Source organism: Malurus melanocephalus, unplaced genomic scaffold (assembly GCF_030028575.1).
Source record: "Malurus melanocephalus ecotype Western Australia unplaced genomic scaffold, MMel_1.1 scaffold_122, whole genome shotgun sequence".
Classification (NCBI taxonomy): Eukaryota; Metazoa; Chordata; class Aves; order Passeriformes; family Maluridae; genus Malurus; species Malurus melanocephalus.
Genome location: NW_026623354.1, coordinates 210,666 through 226,328, shown reverse-complemented (window position 1 = coordinate 226,328; position 15,663 = coordinate 210,666). Strand labels below are relative to the sequence as shown.

At 38.6% G+C, this 15,663-nt stretch overlaps 1 protein-coding gene across 1 annotated transcript; it reads left to right on the top strand.

Moving 5' to 3' along the window:
- The first annotated feature begins 175 nt into the window (after positions 1-175).
- DCLRE1A (DNA cross-link repair 1A) lies at positions 176-15,484 on the top strand. The gene is made up of 9 exons (XM_057370257.1): positions 176-1,448; positions 2,952-4,430; positions 5,723-5,856; positions 6,674-6,792; positions 8,324-8,467; positions 9,362-9,507; positions 10,136-10,290; positions 13,939-14,080; positions 14,686-15,484. Exons 1-9 carry the CDS (start codon positions 1,034-1,036, stop codon positions 14,850-14,852), a joined length of 2,901 nt encoding a protein of 966 aa, XP_057226240.1. The 5' UTR covers positions 176-1,033; the 3' UTR covers positions 14,853-15,484.
- Positions 15,485-15,663: the final 179 nt, after the last annotated feature.

Sequence of the window (15,663 nt, the reverse complement as noted above, 5' to 3'; positions counted from 1 at the left end):
GTCTGTAAGATGTAAAAATTGACCAGCACCGGGATAAAGTACAAACCAGGCTTCAATAACTTAAACGGTAGTATTCTAATTTTTTTTCGGGGAGCGATACTATGGGAGAAGCGGAGAATTTGAGCGACACCCGCGGAACGAAACTGCGAAAGCGAATGCGCGGCCTTGGCGGGGAACGGCTGAGAAAGCGCCCGCCCGCCAACCCCGGTACCGGCGGGACCCCGGGACATCCAGGGAAAATCCCGGGACATTCGGGGACACCGGGACATCCAGGGAAAATACCGGGACATTCGGGGCACCGGGACATCCAGGGAAAATCCCGGGACATTCGGGGCACCGGGACATCCCAGGGAAAATCCCGGTACCGGCGGGACCCCGGGACATCCAGGGAAAATCCCGGGACATTCGGGGCACCAAGACATCCCAGGGAAAATTCCGGGACATTCTGGGCACCGGGACATCCAGGGAAAATCCCGGGACATTCTGGGACACCGGGACATCCCAGGGAGCATCCCGGAGACWCGGGAGCACTGAGACACACCGGGGAGCAGCACAGTGACAGTCCGGWGGAGCATCACAGGACATTCGGAGGGGACACTCCGCATCCCGGGACATCCCGGCACCGATCCCGTAGCTGAATTCTTCCTCGTTTTGTTTTAAAATCTTTCTGCTCGGGCAGGAATCTTTAAAATCTTCTTGCCCCCGCCGAGGCCGGGTGGTGTTACGAGGAGGGGAAGCTGGAAGAAATGGTTCACCCTGGAAGGCTTTGCAGACTCGGGCCCTGCGTATCAGGAGAAACTGCAAATCTACAAAGAGACGCTCATTGAATTATTTTTGGGATAGGATCCACCATGCTCCTGTCCCATCACGRACTCCCGCTTGGTTTGTGGCCCAGTGTTTCTTCTTTAACATGGGCTTCTGGCACTTTTCTTCTGACAGTGAATAGTGGAGGGAAGAGGAACTATATTAGCGGGAGGAAAGGCAGGTTTGTGGACTGTTGCTTAAAAGAAAGGGGAACATTTCATGTGTTGCCATGTCTGAAGATGCTTTATTGGAAGAGGACATTTGGGAGTAYAAATCCATTAGGAAGCGAAAGCATCAGAGTAATTCACAGAACATCTCTACCCCTGTGCAGGAAGTAAGTGATGGCAAGGGCAGGCCAAAAAGAAAGAGAAATAGGAAAAAGAAATCCGTAGGAAAAACTGATACACCTCAGAAAATCAAGCAGAGCTCACAGCCGGATCAGGATGTGGATCAATGTGGAGATGATGGTAGTGTGCACTCCCAGGAAAGCGTGAGTAGCCTGGTGGAACAGGGCTCACAAAATGCAAAGCCTGTTTATGATGGAYACTGTCCCAATTGCCAGATGCCTTTCTCTTTGCTATTGGTCCAGACACCTCAGTGGCACGTCTATGAATGCTTGGAAACTCCAGGACCTATTGAAAAAGGTATGACTAGAGTAAGAAAAAAACCTTCAGAGAAAAGTTACAGACTTCTCACAAAACGTTGCTGTAAACCTTGTTTTATAAATTCAGCTCAAAATCGGAATGGTAGTTTGTATGATTTTTATCATGTTTTATTATGTTACTGTTCAGTACTATGTTTGTATGAAATTTTTGCTTCTTTGTGAAGAATGTGGAAATCTGATGTGAAAATCTGGTTTCAGAATCTAATCTCAAAACTGAGAAAGTATCATGATTGTTATAAAGTTTTAGTACTTCATTGAACAAACTGAAGGTGCATTTTTGAAATACTGAAACCTGTTACAATTAATAAGTCAGTGTCAGAAAAGAACCTTCAGGCACAAAGGTGCTGCTTTCGACATCAAATTTCTTTCTCCTTAGATGCAGAATTTATTATCCTGTATTAATGTTGCTGTGTGATTTGCCCAGTTGTCTGTGGACATTTGGAAGATGAAATATGTCAATTTACTTGAAATGTTAACTTGTGGGCCACTATGGTTTAGAAATTTTATGGAGAAGTGGATATCAACATTCCTGTATCATAAGAAAACAGTTTTGTTTTGAGTTCTGTACAAGAGGAATAAAACTGACACATTCCAAATTCCAGTTTCATGAGGAAATACCATAACTGAACAAATTCAGGTCAAACTTATGTCCTTTATACACTTCATAGCTTTTGTAAAACAGAAAGCATATAATCAGGAAACTTTTAAATAATGCAGCCACTCTTCATATTTACATMACTTTCTCTGAGTTTCTTCTTCACAACAATGAAATAGAGGTCCTTTTATGCTGATTAGAGCAATGCTTTTAATGTAAGGCAGGTGTTTTAACATCTCATTCCTGAAATTAACAGGTGAAAAGTGTTTCTGATTAATTTATGCATCCACCTTAAAAGCCTGAAAAGGGAGGCTGGCAAACTGTTACTGGAAAAGGCTGAAGAAAGAGCAATGGATTTATTTTCTGAATGTGTTCTTCAAATAAGTAAATATATAATCCTTTTTTTTTCTTTTTTTTTTTCTTCTTAATGTGTAATGGTAGACAATTTGAAATRGACTTTGAGGTTGATTTGGAATTGAGATTTGGTTTATTTGTTTATTACTTAATTTTGAAATGTACTGGTAGTTTCTGGTGGTATTTCTCTGAGCTGGTTGCTTGAATGTGAGACAACTCTAAACCAGAAGCTGTATGATTACATGAGTACAGCACTGAAACAGGGTCAAYTATTCTTGTTGTTAATGGGCTGTATAATTCATAGTGCTGTATGAGCAGCACCTGTTTAGTTTTAGGCTGGAAGCTTCAAGTTTCTCAGCTCAGAGCAGGAGGCCTTGGCAGCTTGAAAATTACTTTTTACTTGTGCTTTTTGTCTCCTAGTAGCTGCAATTGTAAGAAAAAAGCTCCTAAATGTTGTGTCATATGTGATTTTAACTATGCCAACTTTACTTGCAAAGATATTAACATTACACCTCTGTTTGACTCTTTCCWTAGAGTGTCCTGATGGTTTGCTGTGCACCTCCACCATCCCATCCCACTACAAGCGCTACAGCCATTTTCTACTGGCAGCAGACAGGGCAGGAGAATATGTTGTAAACTCTTCAGAAAACACTGTGGAGGTCAAGATGACATGTTCTACTGCTGCAAAGCCCAGCTGTTCCCCAGGTCATGCAGAGGAGACCTTACAGAATGAGAAACCATCTCAAGACATAAAACATGTCCYAAATGAAGACTGTGTATCTATGGTACAGAACTCACCGCAAATGAAGTCTCTAAATATAATCAGTGAAAGTACTTCCTTTTCTGCAGGTGTTCAGAAACCTCAACAGACACTTCAGCTTCCACAGACCGCAGATAATAGTTGTAAATTTGAATTTTTTGATTTTGCATCCTCTCAAGAAAGTGAAACAGGAAAAGATCTGTGTATTCAAAAAGGTACAAGTCAGCCAAGTCTGCTACAGTCACAAGTAGATTTCAATGACTGTGAAATTTCTTATTCTCCACTGAGTACATTTGAGGAAAGTGAAGAGGGAACTGAGGAAGAGGAGGAGAAAGTAGAACTACCACAGAATATATTATTGAAAGTGCTRAACTCAGAAGAAGAAGACACTAATTCCATGGCATTTAAAACATTTGATGGACTTACCTCACAAAGGAAGCCTCAGTGTGAGCATAGGGAAATAGGAAATTTTATATTTAAAAAAGACCTCTGTGAGGAAGTAAATACATTGAACCATGCAGATCYTCAGCAAGGCATGGTAGCCAGTGGATCCTCTGTTGCTTCAAATAACAAGGAGGCTGAACAGCCAGAACTGATTTCCTCAGGAACCACAGACTCAGAAGATGCTCTGGACACTGCATATGTGAGTTTTACTGAGACATCATCTCTGCTAGCCAGAAAAGATGCTGGCTCTCTTCTGACACAGAAGAGTAATGTTTTGAGGGAGCCAAGTAACAATTTAACTAATAGAGATAAAATATCTGCCAGTGCAATTGAAAAAACAGTTCACCAGGAGAATTTGCAGACAGCAGTGGAGAAAAAAGGAAATCTTAGCACAGCTGCTGTGTGCTTTCCCAGCCCCAGCTCTTCTAAATCAGTGCCCTCTCTTTCATCAGCAACTAAGAACATCAAATCCAGTCCTGCCAAAGAACTCAAACAAATGGACATTGGTGTTTTCTTTGGGTTAAAACCCAAAGTAAAGGAGCAAAGCAAAGGAGAGGCAAGTTTGAGTGAGAAAAAGCAGATACCAAGTTCGGTATCTCCTAATGGAAAGAGGCCCAGACAGCAAAAAAGGAAAGCTGAGGGGTCTGTGGAAGATGCAGAAGCAGTTACAGAAAGCTCAAGTAAAAATGGAGCCATTGCAGATGTGCCTTCTGGTGGCCAACGAAGGTGGAGAAAAAAATTTAAAGAATTGCCTTCTACAGGTGAAGAACCAAGGAAAAAACACTGTCCTTTCTACAAGAAAATACCAGGTGAGAGGTAACTTGTTTTTTGTAGAAGTTAATTGATTTTGGCTGGAGTATTGTGTTTTTGTCCTAATTTTAGGCTTTAGTATTTTTACTCTTGATAATCTTCTTAAATTATTTTTCATATGTCCCTGGTTAATATGCACTCCTAATTCCTGAATGTATTTTTTGCATCAGTTGTGCCTGAAAAGAGAGCAGTTAATAACAATCATTTCCTTAACACTAAGTTAAAAGAATTGAGTTTAATTTTGCATTTGAAATTCAATAGCATTAGAAATACAATTTAGTGTAACTATGAAAACAAAGAAATAAAACCTAGTAGAAGAGTTTAGTTAATGAAGCAGCCAAGRATTTCTCTGRATCTCCTARAGCAGCTAGATAAATTAAAGGATGRTGGTTCAGCAACTTAGGCTGCAGATGCACACAGCACTAAAGTTGGTTTTGAGTCTGGTACCTCTCAAACATTTGAGGATTTTTTRGTTAGGGATTTTTACTTAGATGAGACTGCTAAGTTTTTTTTGACTTGAAGTTCTRGCCTCAAGTAAGTGGAAGTATTTCTAGTTCTAGAAGATCTGGGGAATTYGTGTAACATAAAATGAAAAATATTTGAGTGCCACCAGCTGATTTAGTTCTGTACACTATTTTGTGGTTTTAGGAAGTATAACCCAATGTAAAATTTATCAGCATCCTTGCATTTAAAAGAAGTATTTGCAGGGAAAGGTTTATCCTCTATACAGCTGTCTTTATGCAATATTTTTATACAAACACTGAAAGCATATGATGGCAAATCAGGCACATTTATCTCAGCAGATATAGTTGAAACCCCAGATTGCTTCCTTAAGAATTATTGCATGCTTTAAGAGGAATATTAAATTTAGAATGATTGAAGAATTGGAGTTTTGTTAAGCTGCAGTTACCTGTTTTATTTTGTGCTAAGAYATTACTGTAAGGTTTCAGTCTATGTGAACTTTCAAAAATATAGGTTGAATGCAGATAATTGCATCTTATTTGCTTAACCAGTTGCTATCTGTGTAGGATGGCTGCTGAACAACATTTGGGAGGCCTTTGAAAGTATTTGTGTGTGAACACTTTCTGAAATTTTTATTAAAATAAGTGAAAATCTCTTTTTGCAACTGTTGACTGATACACAAAACATGTCAATCTTAAAATGGCTCCTTCAGCTTTATGCTGAGTAAGTAGTACCTTTTAACTGAGAAAGGAGAAAGAAAGAAAACAAARCCAACATTTAATGAGAAACTTTGCATGTTCAATGACTGGCTTCCCCTTTTTTGCTGCAGGAACTGGCTTTACAGTTGATGCCTTCCGGTATGGAGAAATTGAAGGCTGTACAGCTTATTTCCTWACTCATTTTCACTCTGATCACTTTTGTGGACTAACAAAAAACTCCAGGCTTCCAATCTACTGTAATAAGGTAAGGTTTTTCAACACTGCTAGATATTAGCAAGTCCAAATGCAGCTGTAATCACTTTTGTATCAATGGAAGTAAATAGAAGATCAGTGGTCCATTGTTGGGACAGTGGGTATGTACAGGGGAATGTGCATTTTGCWTTTGAGAAATCCTTACCCTGATTTGACTGATGAAGAGGATTAGTGAAACTTCTGTTTCTGTTTAGATACCATGAAAAAAATCAGGTTTAAGAAGGATCTCTAGAGGTCACATAGATTGTGCAGGAGATCAATGTGGGCCTAACTTCAAAGTGCCATTAGCTGTCCTATGTCCAATCAGCCCTTCTTTACTTGTAACAGTATAGGCACCTTGCCTAATCAACAATCCAGACCTTGCATCAAAAACACTATTAATGATTCATTCTGAAAGTTCCYTGGAATGCTTGTGTCCTGTGTTGCCCTGCACTTGGAATGACTGCAGTCCTCCATGATAAGATCCAGGGYCCTGCTACCTGGAAACTTCTTTAGTTGTTTAAAGAAGGCTTTACCCACCTCTTCTTTTTGACTTGATAGTTTGCAACAGATCTTCTTCCCCCTTGTTTGCCACCTTTCTGGTTCTAATCTGTAGCCTGTTGACAGGGTTTTAAAAGTTTGCTTTCTTAAGACAGCTTTTCTTAGTTTGCTTTTTAAGAAGTGAAATGCTACTGAAAGWCTTGATTGTGCCCAGGACTTTATAGCTTCTCTCTAAGCCAGATGGTCTGGCTTTGAGAGTTTTTGTTTCTAAAATAAACAAATACTTCTTTTAGATTTTGTTSCTATTTTAAATCCTTTCTGTGTTCCAGATAACTGGGAATCTGGTGAAGAGCAAACTCCGAGTGCAGGAGCAGTATGTCCACGTGCTGCCAATGGACACGGAATGTGTGGTCAATGGGATCAAAGTGCTGCTGCTCGATGCCAATCAGTAAGTATCACTGCATTTCTTGTGGAAAATTTCTTGCAAGTAGTTAGCTTTTGAAATAAGTGAGTTATCTTCAAAAGTGAAACAGACTTTTTTGAATTCTAGTTTAATTTTCTTTGGAGTATGTTGTGTTAACCACATATAGCTCTATTAACTTTTATGCTTGTGGAGAAGTTGAGTGACTTTTTTAGTGGTCTGGATAATTCCTGGTTTTTGGTGGGGACATAGTAGATTTGATTATCAGATACACTAGCTTTCTGTAACTTCAGTTGTTATGGAAATCCGGAGCTAAAGAAAAATATGGTACTTTGGATCCCATGAGGGACATAACCTAGCCAACATTTTGAAAATCACCTGTTAAAGAAGAGGCTGYTGAAATTCAGGCAAGACTTCTACTGGGTTCAGTGATTTAGGGTGAGATTTTTGTCTGTTACACTGGCACCATGTAGTAATGCTGGATTTAAAGTTCTGTCGTGCCTTTATTCCAGCACCCCTGTGCTCTTGCTGTTCTGCCTYTTGGTATCTTACCTGGCCATGGCCAGAGAAAGAGTCCTTCCCTGCAGTACATATATTGAAATGCAGGACTGTGTCACAGCTGTTTGAATATTACTTAGTGCAGGATTTGTTAAAATTTGGAGAGATAAAACTCCATGAAGTCCTCTGACAATGCTCGCTAGGAATGAAAGAAGCCTTGTTGCTTATGTAATTTGTATCTCTGATTCTCTGCTCCAATTTAAAAGCCATACMTTCCTTAGGTACAAAGTTCAACTTCTTGAAGAGTTCACCAATTCTGTCATTTTAGCTTTGATTCATGCCAAATTTTCCTTTTTTGAGATTTCACTTACCCTTTGCAGATGACTGGTATCTAAAATAGTCCCACCCAGGGTTTCCAGTCTGAGTTCTTGCCCTTCAGAAAGCTTTGGCAAGCAACTGCGGAAGGAAAGATGGATTCACTGTCACCAGAAAGGGAGTTGTATTTATAACTAGGGAATTGTGGATAGAGGATTATGCAAATAGAATTTAAAAGAAAATGCTCCAGTAAGTCCTGCATTTGTACTTGTCTCAGGAAGTAAAGAGAGAAGGAAGGAAGGAAGAGAAATCTGCAGCAATACAATTCTGTTTCTCCTGAACAAGAWTGCTGCTTCTCTTTGGTGTGCTGTTTTCCCTTTGATCCAAGTGMTAGAACCTCAGAGATTACAACTGGGGCAGCTTCTTTGTTGTGATTACAAGGTGGGGCACCCCTAAAAGGCAGTTAATGCTTGATTGCTCTGCTGTTGATGTTTTTTTTTTTTTTTAGTTTCTTCATTTCATCTTAGGTGAGAACAACTGTCAAGTTTGTATATAGCCATGGGATTAGCTGCTGAATTCCTTTAGAAATCAGGCTTTTCCATCTAAATTGTTTTGCATGGTGTCTGTGATTTAAGATGCTATTCYGAACACCTTCCTGCTGCTGAAGGTTTGTGTGTCTCTTAAGGCGGGTTACCASTATATGGAGTTGACATAATTTTGTGTGGGTTTTTTTTGTTTGTTTCAGTTGTCCAGGTGCCACAATGATCCTTTTCTACCTCCCAAGTGGGACTGTTATTCTGCACACGGGGGACTTCAGGGCAGATCCTTCCATGGAGCGCCACCCTGCTCTGATGCGTCAGCAAGTCCACACCCTTTACCTCGATACCACGTGAGTTGTCTTGAAATTGAATTATTCTTTCAATTTACTCTTACTCTTTTCAGGTTAATAATACTTTGTATGAACCAAATAAATGCAAGTATAAATTATATTACTGTGATAACACTTGTTAGCTSTGTTTAGTGTTGAATAAAAGCACTTTTATTGAAAGTCCATTCATGTGWACCTTGTTCACTGGTTATGCTATTACATGAGGGATTGAAAGTGGCTGGTGAAAAAGGTGCTGAAGTATTTGCTCAAATCATCATATTATTTATAAGTGGTATTAAATTCTGGGTGTGAGAACTCATACATTAAGTGTTCAGCTCTAAAACAAGAGGTTTATGGAACACTGGTTTTCAGTGGATTCAACTCTGTTACGAAAAGAGGTGTGGAGGAATTCAAAGGTGAAAGAATGCCAAATGGTTGAATCAATTTTGGGGATTTTCATTAGACCTTTCTCTGAGTCATGTGTATAAAATTGTTTTTCTGTGAATGATGACTAATGCCCAGCTGCAGACTTTTATTTCTGTTCCATATGTTTCTGTGAATGAGTAATGCCTTATATTATGGTTTGTGTGTATGACAAAAAATAGACATAAGGATATAATTAGGATGCAATACAAATATCTAGCTTGAAAGACCATTTGGTATTTATGAAGGAGAAAATGTAGAATTCAGTGTCAGAGACTGAATAGTTATAGAGAAAACATCAATATGCTCAATGTAATTTTTGTTGTCACCATTTCATCTGGGCACCTCAGTGCTTCTAATAGACTGAAATTACATAGAAGAATAATGTCTTTTCCACTTACTGTGCACATGCAGTTTTGAGGGCTTTCTTGGTAATTTCAGATGTCTTTTATCTTTTGTAACAAAGTGGTGTCTTTTGTTTCCATGCCCTAGATACTGTAGCCCTGAGTACACTTTTCCTCCCCAACAAGAGGTTATCCAGTTTGCTGTCAACATTGCTTTTGAGACAGTGACTTTAAACCCACGAACTCTWGTTGTCTGTGGCACTTACTCCATTGGAAAAGAAAAGGTTTTCTTAGGTATGTAAAAGAAGTGTACTGGATCAAATGACTAAATTAATATCTAATTTAGTGTTGCAAGATGGCTGTCTTGATGATACAGAAGTTTATTTAATCTGAATGTTCAGATATTGTGTAAAGAAATATATTTAATAATCCTCCTGCTATTTTTTTTAGTTTTGTAATCAAGAARTTTTAACCTTCTGAAAGAAACAGTGTTCTGCCATGTTTATAACTCCCCCCTACACTGAATATCCAGCTGGTCAGTTTGGATACTAAATGTATGAACCTATTTAATTGATTGGGGTGAGAAAATTGTTAAAGGCAATTAAAAAATAAATAAATGAGGTTTTTATGACATTTTTATTGTTAATAATTTCATGTCATCAAGAAAAAGCAAAGGGTGTTATTGTTAGAGTTCTATTTTGAGTTTTTCCCTCCAGATTTATATTATGTATTTTCCTAAATCATAAAGGTAAGTTTCACTTCTTGATTTTAGAATACAATACACTCTGTCCTGTTGAATATGGATTTTTTTTTTCTAATAGTAAAAATACTCTAGTACAATAATCAGGACTCTAAAACAAGCCAGAAAAATAACTCTTCTTATAATTTTCTTTATCTGTTTTCTTCCTAATGAATCCTGAAGCAATTGCTGAAGTTCTGGGCTCAAAAGCAAGTATGTCCCGAGACAAGTAYAAAACACTGCAGTGCTTGGAGTCAGCAGCTGTTAATTCCCTCATCAGTGTGGACTGGAAGGGGACTTTGCTTCATGTTCTTCCAATGATGCAAATTAATTTTAAGGTAAGGACTGAAAATGGACTCTGTTGATTAACCTGCTACTAAAATTCTCTTGGCTTCTCCCAAACAGTGCTGTGTTTGCTGCTTTTTCACCTCCTGTCAGATCATATTTATTTAGTGGAGATTTGACATGTAGCAATACATTGAAAATGAAATGCAATTAAACATTARTAACTTCTCCAAACATGATGTGGTGCCTTGTACAAGATAAGGCGAGGCTTGTTCAAAGACCTGCTCTTTGCAGGCCTTTTTGATGTAGATTTATGTAATGATTGCCTGATCTGTCCTATTAGCAATTAATATATTGGGACATGGAGTCCCTGTTTCCAGCCTGTTTTACCTGGTCCAATGCAGGAAGACTAAAAGGATTTTCTGTGTGTGAGCCTGTGTTTTGAGGCAGCCTATGAACAGGGCCAGTCAGGTGTCTAATAAAAAAAAGGAATAGGGTTCTCTTTTCTTCTCAGTTCAATTGCCATGTATTTATAACTRTATTTTCCTCTTTTGAAAGAATACTCACTCTCTGTGCTGATGATTTACACTGAGAATGAGGTTACCTGAAAATCAGTGAAAACTTGCACATAAACCAATACATGCATTGAGGAGCTGTAGGACACCTCATATATACACATATACACATATACACATGCTTTATTTTTTCCACACACAATCTTCTCCAATATTTGTAGCAAAACCACATAAACCAGTTAATTTTAGAATATTRTTTCATCTAATCTAATTTGATTTCAAATGCACATTTGGTTGAGATTTGAGACACTGAGTTTTTGTTGTTGAGCATTTTTTCTGTGAATTTCTTAGTTAGGAATTCCTAGGTTATTTGAAATAAACTGCAAAATACTGAAGGGCAGTAAGGTAAAGCAGCAGGCTCTAGATTAAAGGTAACCTGGAAGAAAGAGRAAAGCAGTGGTTGTTTATGCCTCACAGACTTGGATTCATTTTCCTGTTTTGCTTCAGGCCTGCTGTGCCATCTCAARCAAATCCTTCAGGGCAAGATGGTATTTATCTGCAGGAGTAGTCAAGGTCAAAGTTGACCTAAAAAGGAGTAAAAAAAGGCTACATGATTTGGATGGAGGTTCAGGAGATGGAACTTAGTATCTTAATGCTTTAACTTTGTTYGGTGATGTTTCCTCAGAGGAGCAGAAAATGAGTAATGGAAATGTGTATGGATTTATTTTTAATGGGTTTAGTTGTCTTGAACAGTAACTTATTTTAGTTTTTTCCGCAGATTTCTGGGTTGCTAAGTCACCTGTCCCAGCATGCATGGATACTCAAATTGCTGGACTTTCAGGGTGTGATTGTACCCTCAAGGACAGCTTTACTTCCTGAGAGAGGCAGTTGTGTCATGCAGGGTGTCACCTCTGAGATCAGGAGGTTCTAGACAATTCTACAGCCCTGAAAAGGGCCAGGAAAGATCAAAGGGACAGTGATTTAGTGGGTGAGAGTCCTGGTCTGACACAGGGCCCTCTGTGCTGGGGCTGTGAGCTCAGAGGTGAAGTTGAGTGTGGTCTCCTGCCATCGTCAGTAGTGTTGTGTCCATGAAAGCTGGGGAGACTTGCAGGGTGCCAAGCTTCCAATGAAGCCAGCAGCTACATRAATTCCTGGGTGGAATGTATTGTCAGTAAAATGTGGAGAATGTTAAATGCTTAAAGATGAGTTCATGTGATCATTTATCGTACTTTCAGATTTTATATATATTAAGAAAATATTGAAAAAAAATAAAAACCAGAGATGTGGTCCTTCAGTATTTGGTTTTACCCCAGTAAAATACAGGGATTGCTGTGTGTACTGACAAATGGCTGTTCTTGAATAAGCCAGATAAGTTCAAGTGGTGTTAGGGCTGGTGGTAAATTAAATATTTAATCATGTTTGAGTCTTTTCCTACCTTATGGAATCTATTTGTGTACACCGCTGACTTTAGCGACACTCTGAATAACAGGCTGTCATGGTGATTGAAGGAGGTTGGTGTAGCAGTGAAATATATTTTCCATTTTAAAAGGGTGAAGGTTTAGAGCACTGTTGGCTAAAGCAATAAACGAAGAAATTGGAGTGTGTATTCAAAATGGACTTGTTTTGTAAAACAGTAAACACTGTAGTAATTTGTTTTGGGGAAAGAGACCATCTTTTCCAAAATGCATTCTTAGTTCTTTTGCAACAAACAATTTTTTGTAGCTCWAAAAATTTAGGCTTTTGCCACATGACTATGCAGTGGAAAATTTCTAGGGAACTGGGCTCTGTGAGTCTATGAATCTCCTTCATATTGTTTAACTGAGCAAGGTCTTGTTCTGGCATTGAGGTGAGACTTTCAGAAGTGCTTGTGATTTAAATGCACAAATAATTTTTTTCTAAGACTGAAATTGCATCCTTAATGTGAATGTTGCACACTTGATTTATAACAGAATTCAAAAGCAGACTAGCGTTGTTAATCTAATGATCATTGCATTTGAGGTATTTAGATTTCATTAGAGCAATGGGAACAAATATGTGAATAATTACCTTAATCTATATTAATCCTCCCAAAATGAAGTGTGAAGGAGAAKTAGACTGCTAAAGTTTTACCTTTAATCAAGAGATGACTTAACATTCAGAGTGTATTCAGAGTCACAGCAGTGAGCCATAATTCCTGTTGCTGAATGAAAGGGGAGTTGTGGTAGGTTTTTTGTCATTCTTCTAGGCACCTGATTTGATGGATTCTGTGTTCCCACTGGACATTGTACTGAAGGTGTTGTTRAATGTGGCAGTCTCACAGGCAGCTTTCTGCTGCCCTGTTTTATAGTTTTCAAGTGTCTGACAGGTTGGTTAATGTTCTGTCACAGCCCATTTATCCCCCTCTGCCCTCCTTTTTTAATCAGTCTTTATTTGGTATTCCCCTCTCTCCTGCTAATATAAAGTTTAAGATTTTGAGTTCTGTAACCTTGTAGGACTTTCAAATTAGRAATATGCCTTAAAGATTTTATACAGGACACATGAAATTGATTTTCTATTTTTAGCTTGAAGCAATATGGATTTCACTTTATCCAGGAATAAGATTGCACATTCCTTATACTTGAAAACTGTTTCAAGGTAATTTTCTTTTCAGAGTGAATAGATGAGAGGTGGTTTCCATTCTGTCTTGGAAAGGTGGTAAAACAGTTTAGTGCTCAGAGCAATATTCAACTCGTGCACTGGCTTTCTGTGTTTTTTTGGGGGGTAGCCTAATTAACTCTGGTTGCTTCTGGGCATAAGCAGGTGTCAGGATCTCTGTGGCACWGCAAATTAACCAGATGATTTTGCACTGAAGCAGGCTTTCACTGTCTTCTATCTCCACTCAGCTGCTAACCTCCAGCTTAGAGGAGGGAATAAATGATTAGTGGAGCAAGGTTTATAAGAAGGTGGGATTATTCCTTATGTGTTCTAATCTGTAATGCATAGCTGTTTATATATACTTAATTCAAATGCAGGAATTGAGATCCTAAGGGACAAGTTGTTYTGCAAATGTCAATATTTATCATTAATAATTTCAAGGTAGGTGATACTTAAAAAATGTCAGCCCATGAAAATGAAATGTAGTCAGAAGCCTCTTCATCCTGAAATAGCCAAACTTTAGTCTTATTACCTATTTAATGGAATTAAGTATATGCTATTTTTTTTCCACAGGGCTTGCACGACCACTTGAATAAGTTTTCTGAGAATTTTGATCAAGTTCTGGCTTTCAAACCTACAGGGTGGACCTACTCTGATTCATGCCATTCTCTGGAGGATATCAAGCCTCAGACAAGAGGAAAGATCACTATATATGGTATAAGAGTGGCAAAGATTCAGTGCATTTAACTTTGTGTGGATGCTTTTCCTATTTTTATTCTGGAAACTCTTACTGATTTTTGTAACTGTTGCTTTTTCTGATAGCTCACTGAGAAACTGAGCAGGTCTCTTCAGTAGAGCTCAGTGAAATGAGTATTCCAAAACACCATAAATGCAGATTTTTACGTACATTTTGCACCTGACCTCCTTATGCAAATAAAGACTTYTGTCTGATACAGGTAGAAACTTAAAGGATGGAGTCTCAGCCTTACTGATGCTGGTGGCAGYGCAGTTCCAGAGCTGGGATTTCATGCCTTACCTGTTTCTGAGAGACTGGATTTTTCCTCTCAGTTTGTACTGATGGGTTAACATTCCTTTAACAAGGTCACTGAAGTTGCTTAGCTTGCACTGATGACTTGGTGACTTAATACAAACTAATTTTCCTAGATGGCAATTGGTAGGGGGAATTGTTGTACATTAGCTATAAACTTTAGAWCCCAAATAGGAATTTAAAAACTCCTTTAATCTAAAGTATTTCTTAGCTTCTTCCAAGCCTTCCAGCTAAGTAGACTGACAGATGGCTGTGATTTGTTTTCCTTTCAGGGATTCCTTACAGTGAACACAGCAGTTACCTGGAAATGAAGCGTTTTGTTCAGTGGTTGAAGCCACAGAAAATCATCCCCACTGTRAATGCTGGTGACTGGAGAGACAGAAGCTTGATGGAAATGCATTTTAGAGACTGGATGACTGAGGGCAATAGGCATAAATAAATGTAAAGAAGAAGGTATATATCAAAGGAGGCTGRAATGGGAATTGAGTTCCTGTGAGTTTTATTTATCTCCTTTTTCCATGGAGCTTTCCTTAGGGAGGACTAAGCTACCATTCTCTGAGGAAAGATAAATTTGGGAAAAGGAATAAAAGGCACCTTGCTTTCGCGTGTATCTGCTCCTTTTTTCCCCCCATAACTTACCATTTTTACAAGTTCATATTTCAGGCTATTTTTATCTTACTCCTTTTGCCCCATTCTTAATTTTCTTCAGATTGTGGAGATTCTCAGATRTATAATGCTGGGGATTAAGCAGACTCCAGGGTAATAATTTCTGAAAAGAAGTAATTTTAATAAATGAGACAATACTAAGCTTATGTCACATGCTGTCAACTCAGACTTCAGAGAAGGTCAATTTGAGGCAGAACTTATTGTGATTTAAATCTTGTAAAAAAAAAAAACTTACCTTGTGAGGGAGGATTGACTTGGGTTCCTGCAGCATATGTACTTCAGAGAACTGTTTACAAAAGACATTTCTACCTACATTCTGCTCAASATTTGCTGCTTTTTTTTAGTCATCTTTTTAAAAATAAAGTATATATGTTATGCCTGTGTGTTCTTTCTGAGCAGAACGAGTTTCCTTTCAGTGCCAGAGCTGCTAACCTGAGCAATCTGTCTGCAGTATCCTTGGAGAATTTACTGTGTGTGCTGCTTGTCCTGGTAGTGCCAGTTCTCAGCACATGGTCAAAGCACAGAAGTGGTTCCTTGCCGTGTAATCCCCACTGGGATTTGCAGGTGATGTACAGGTTTCTCAC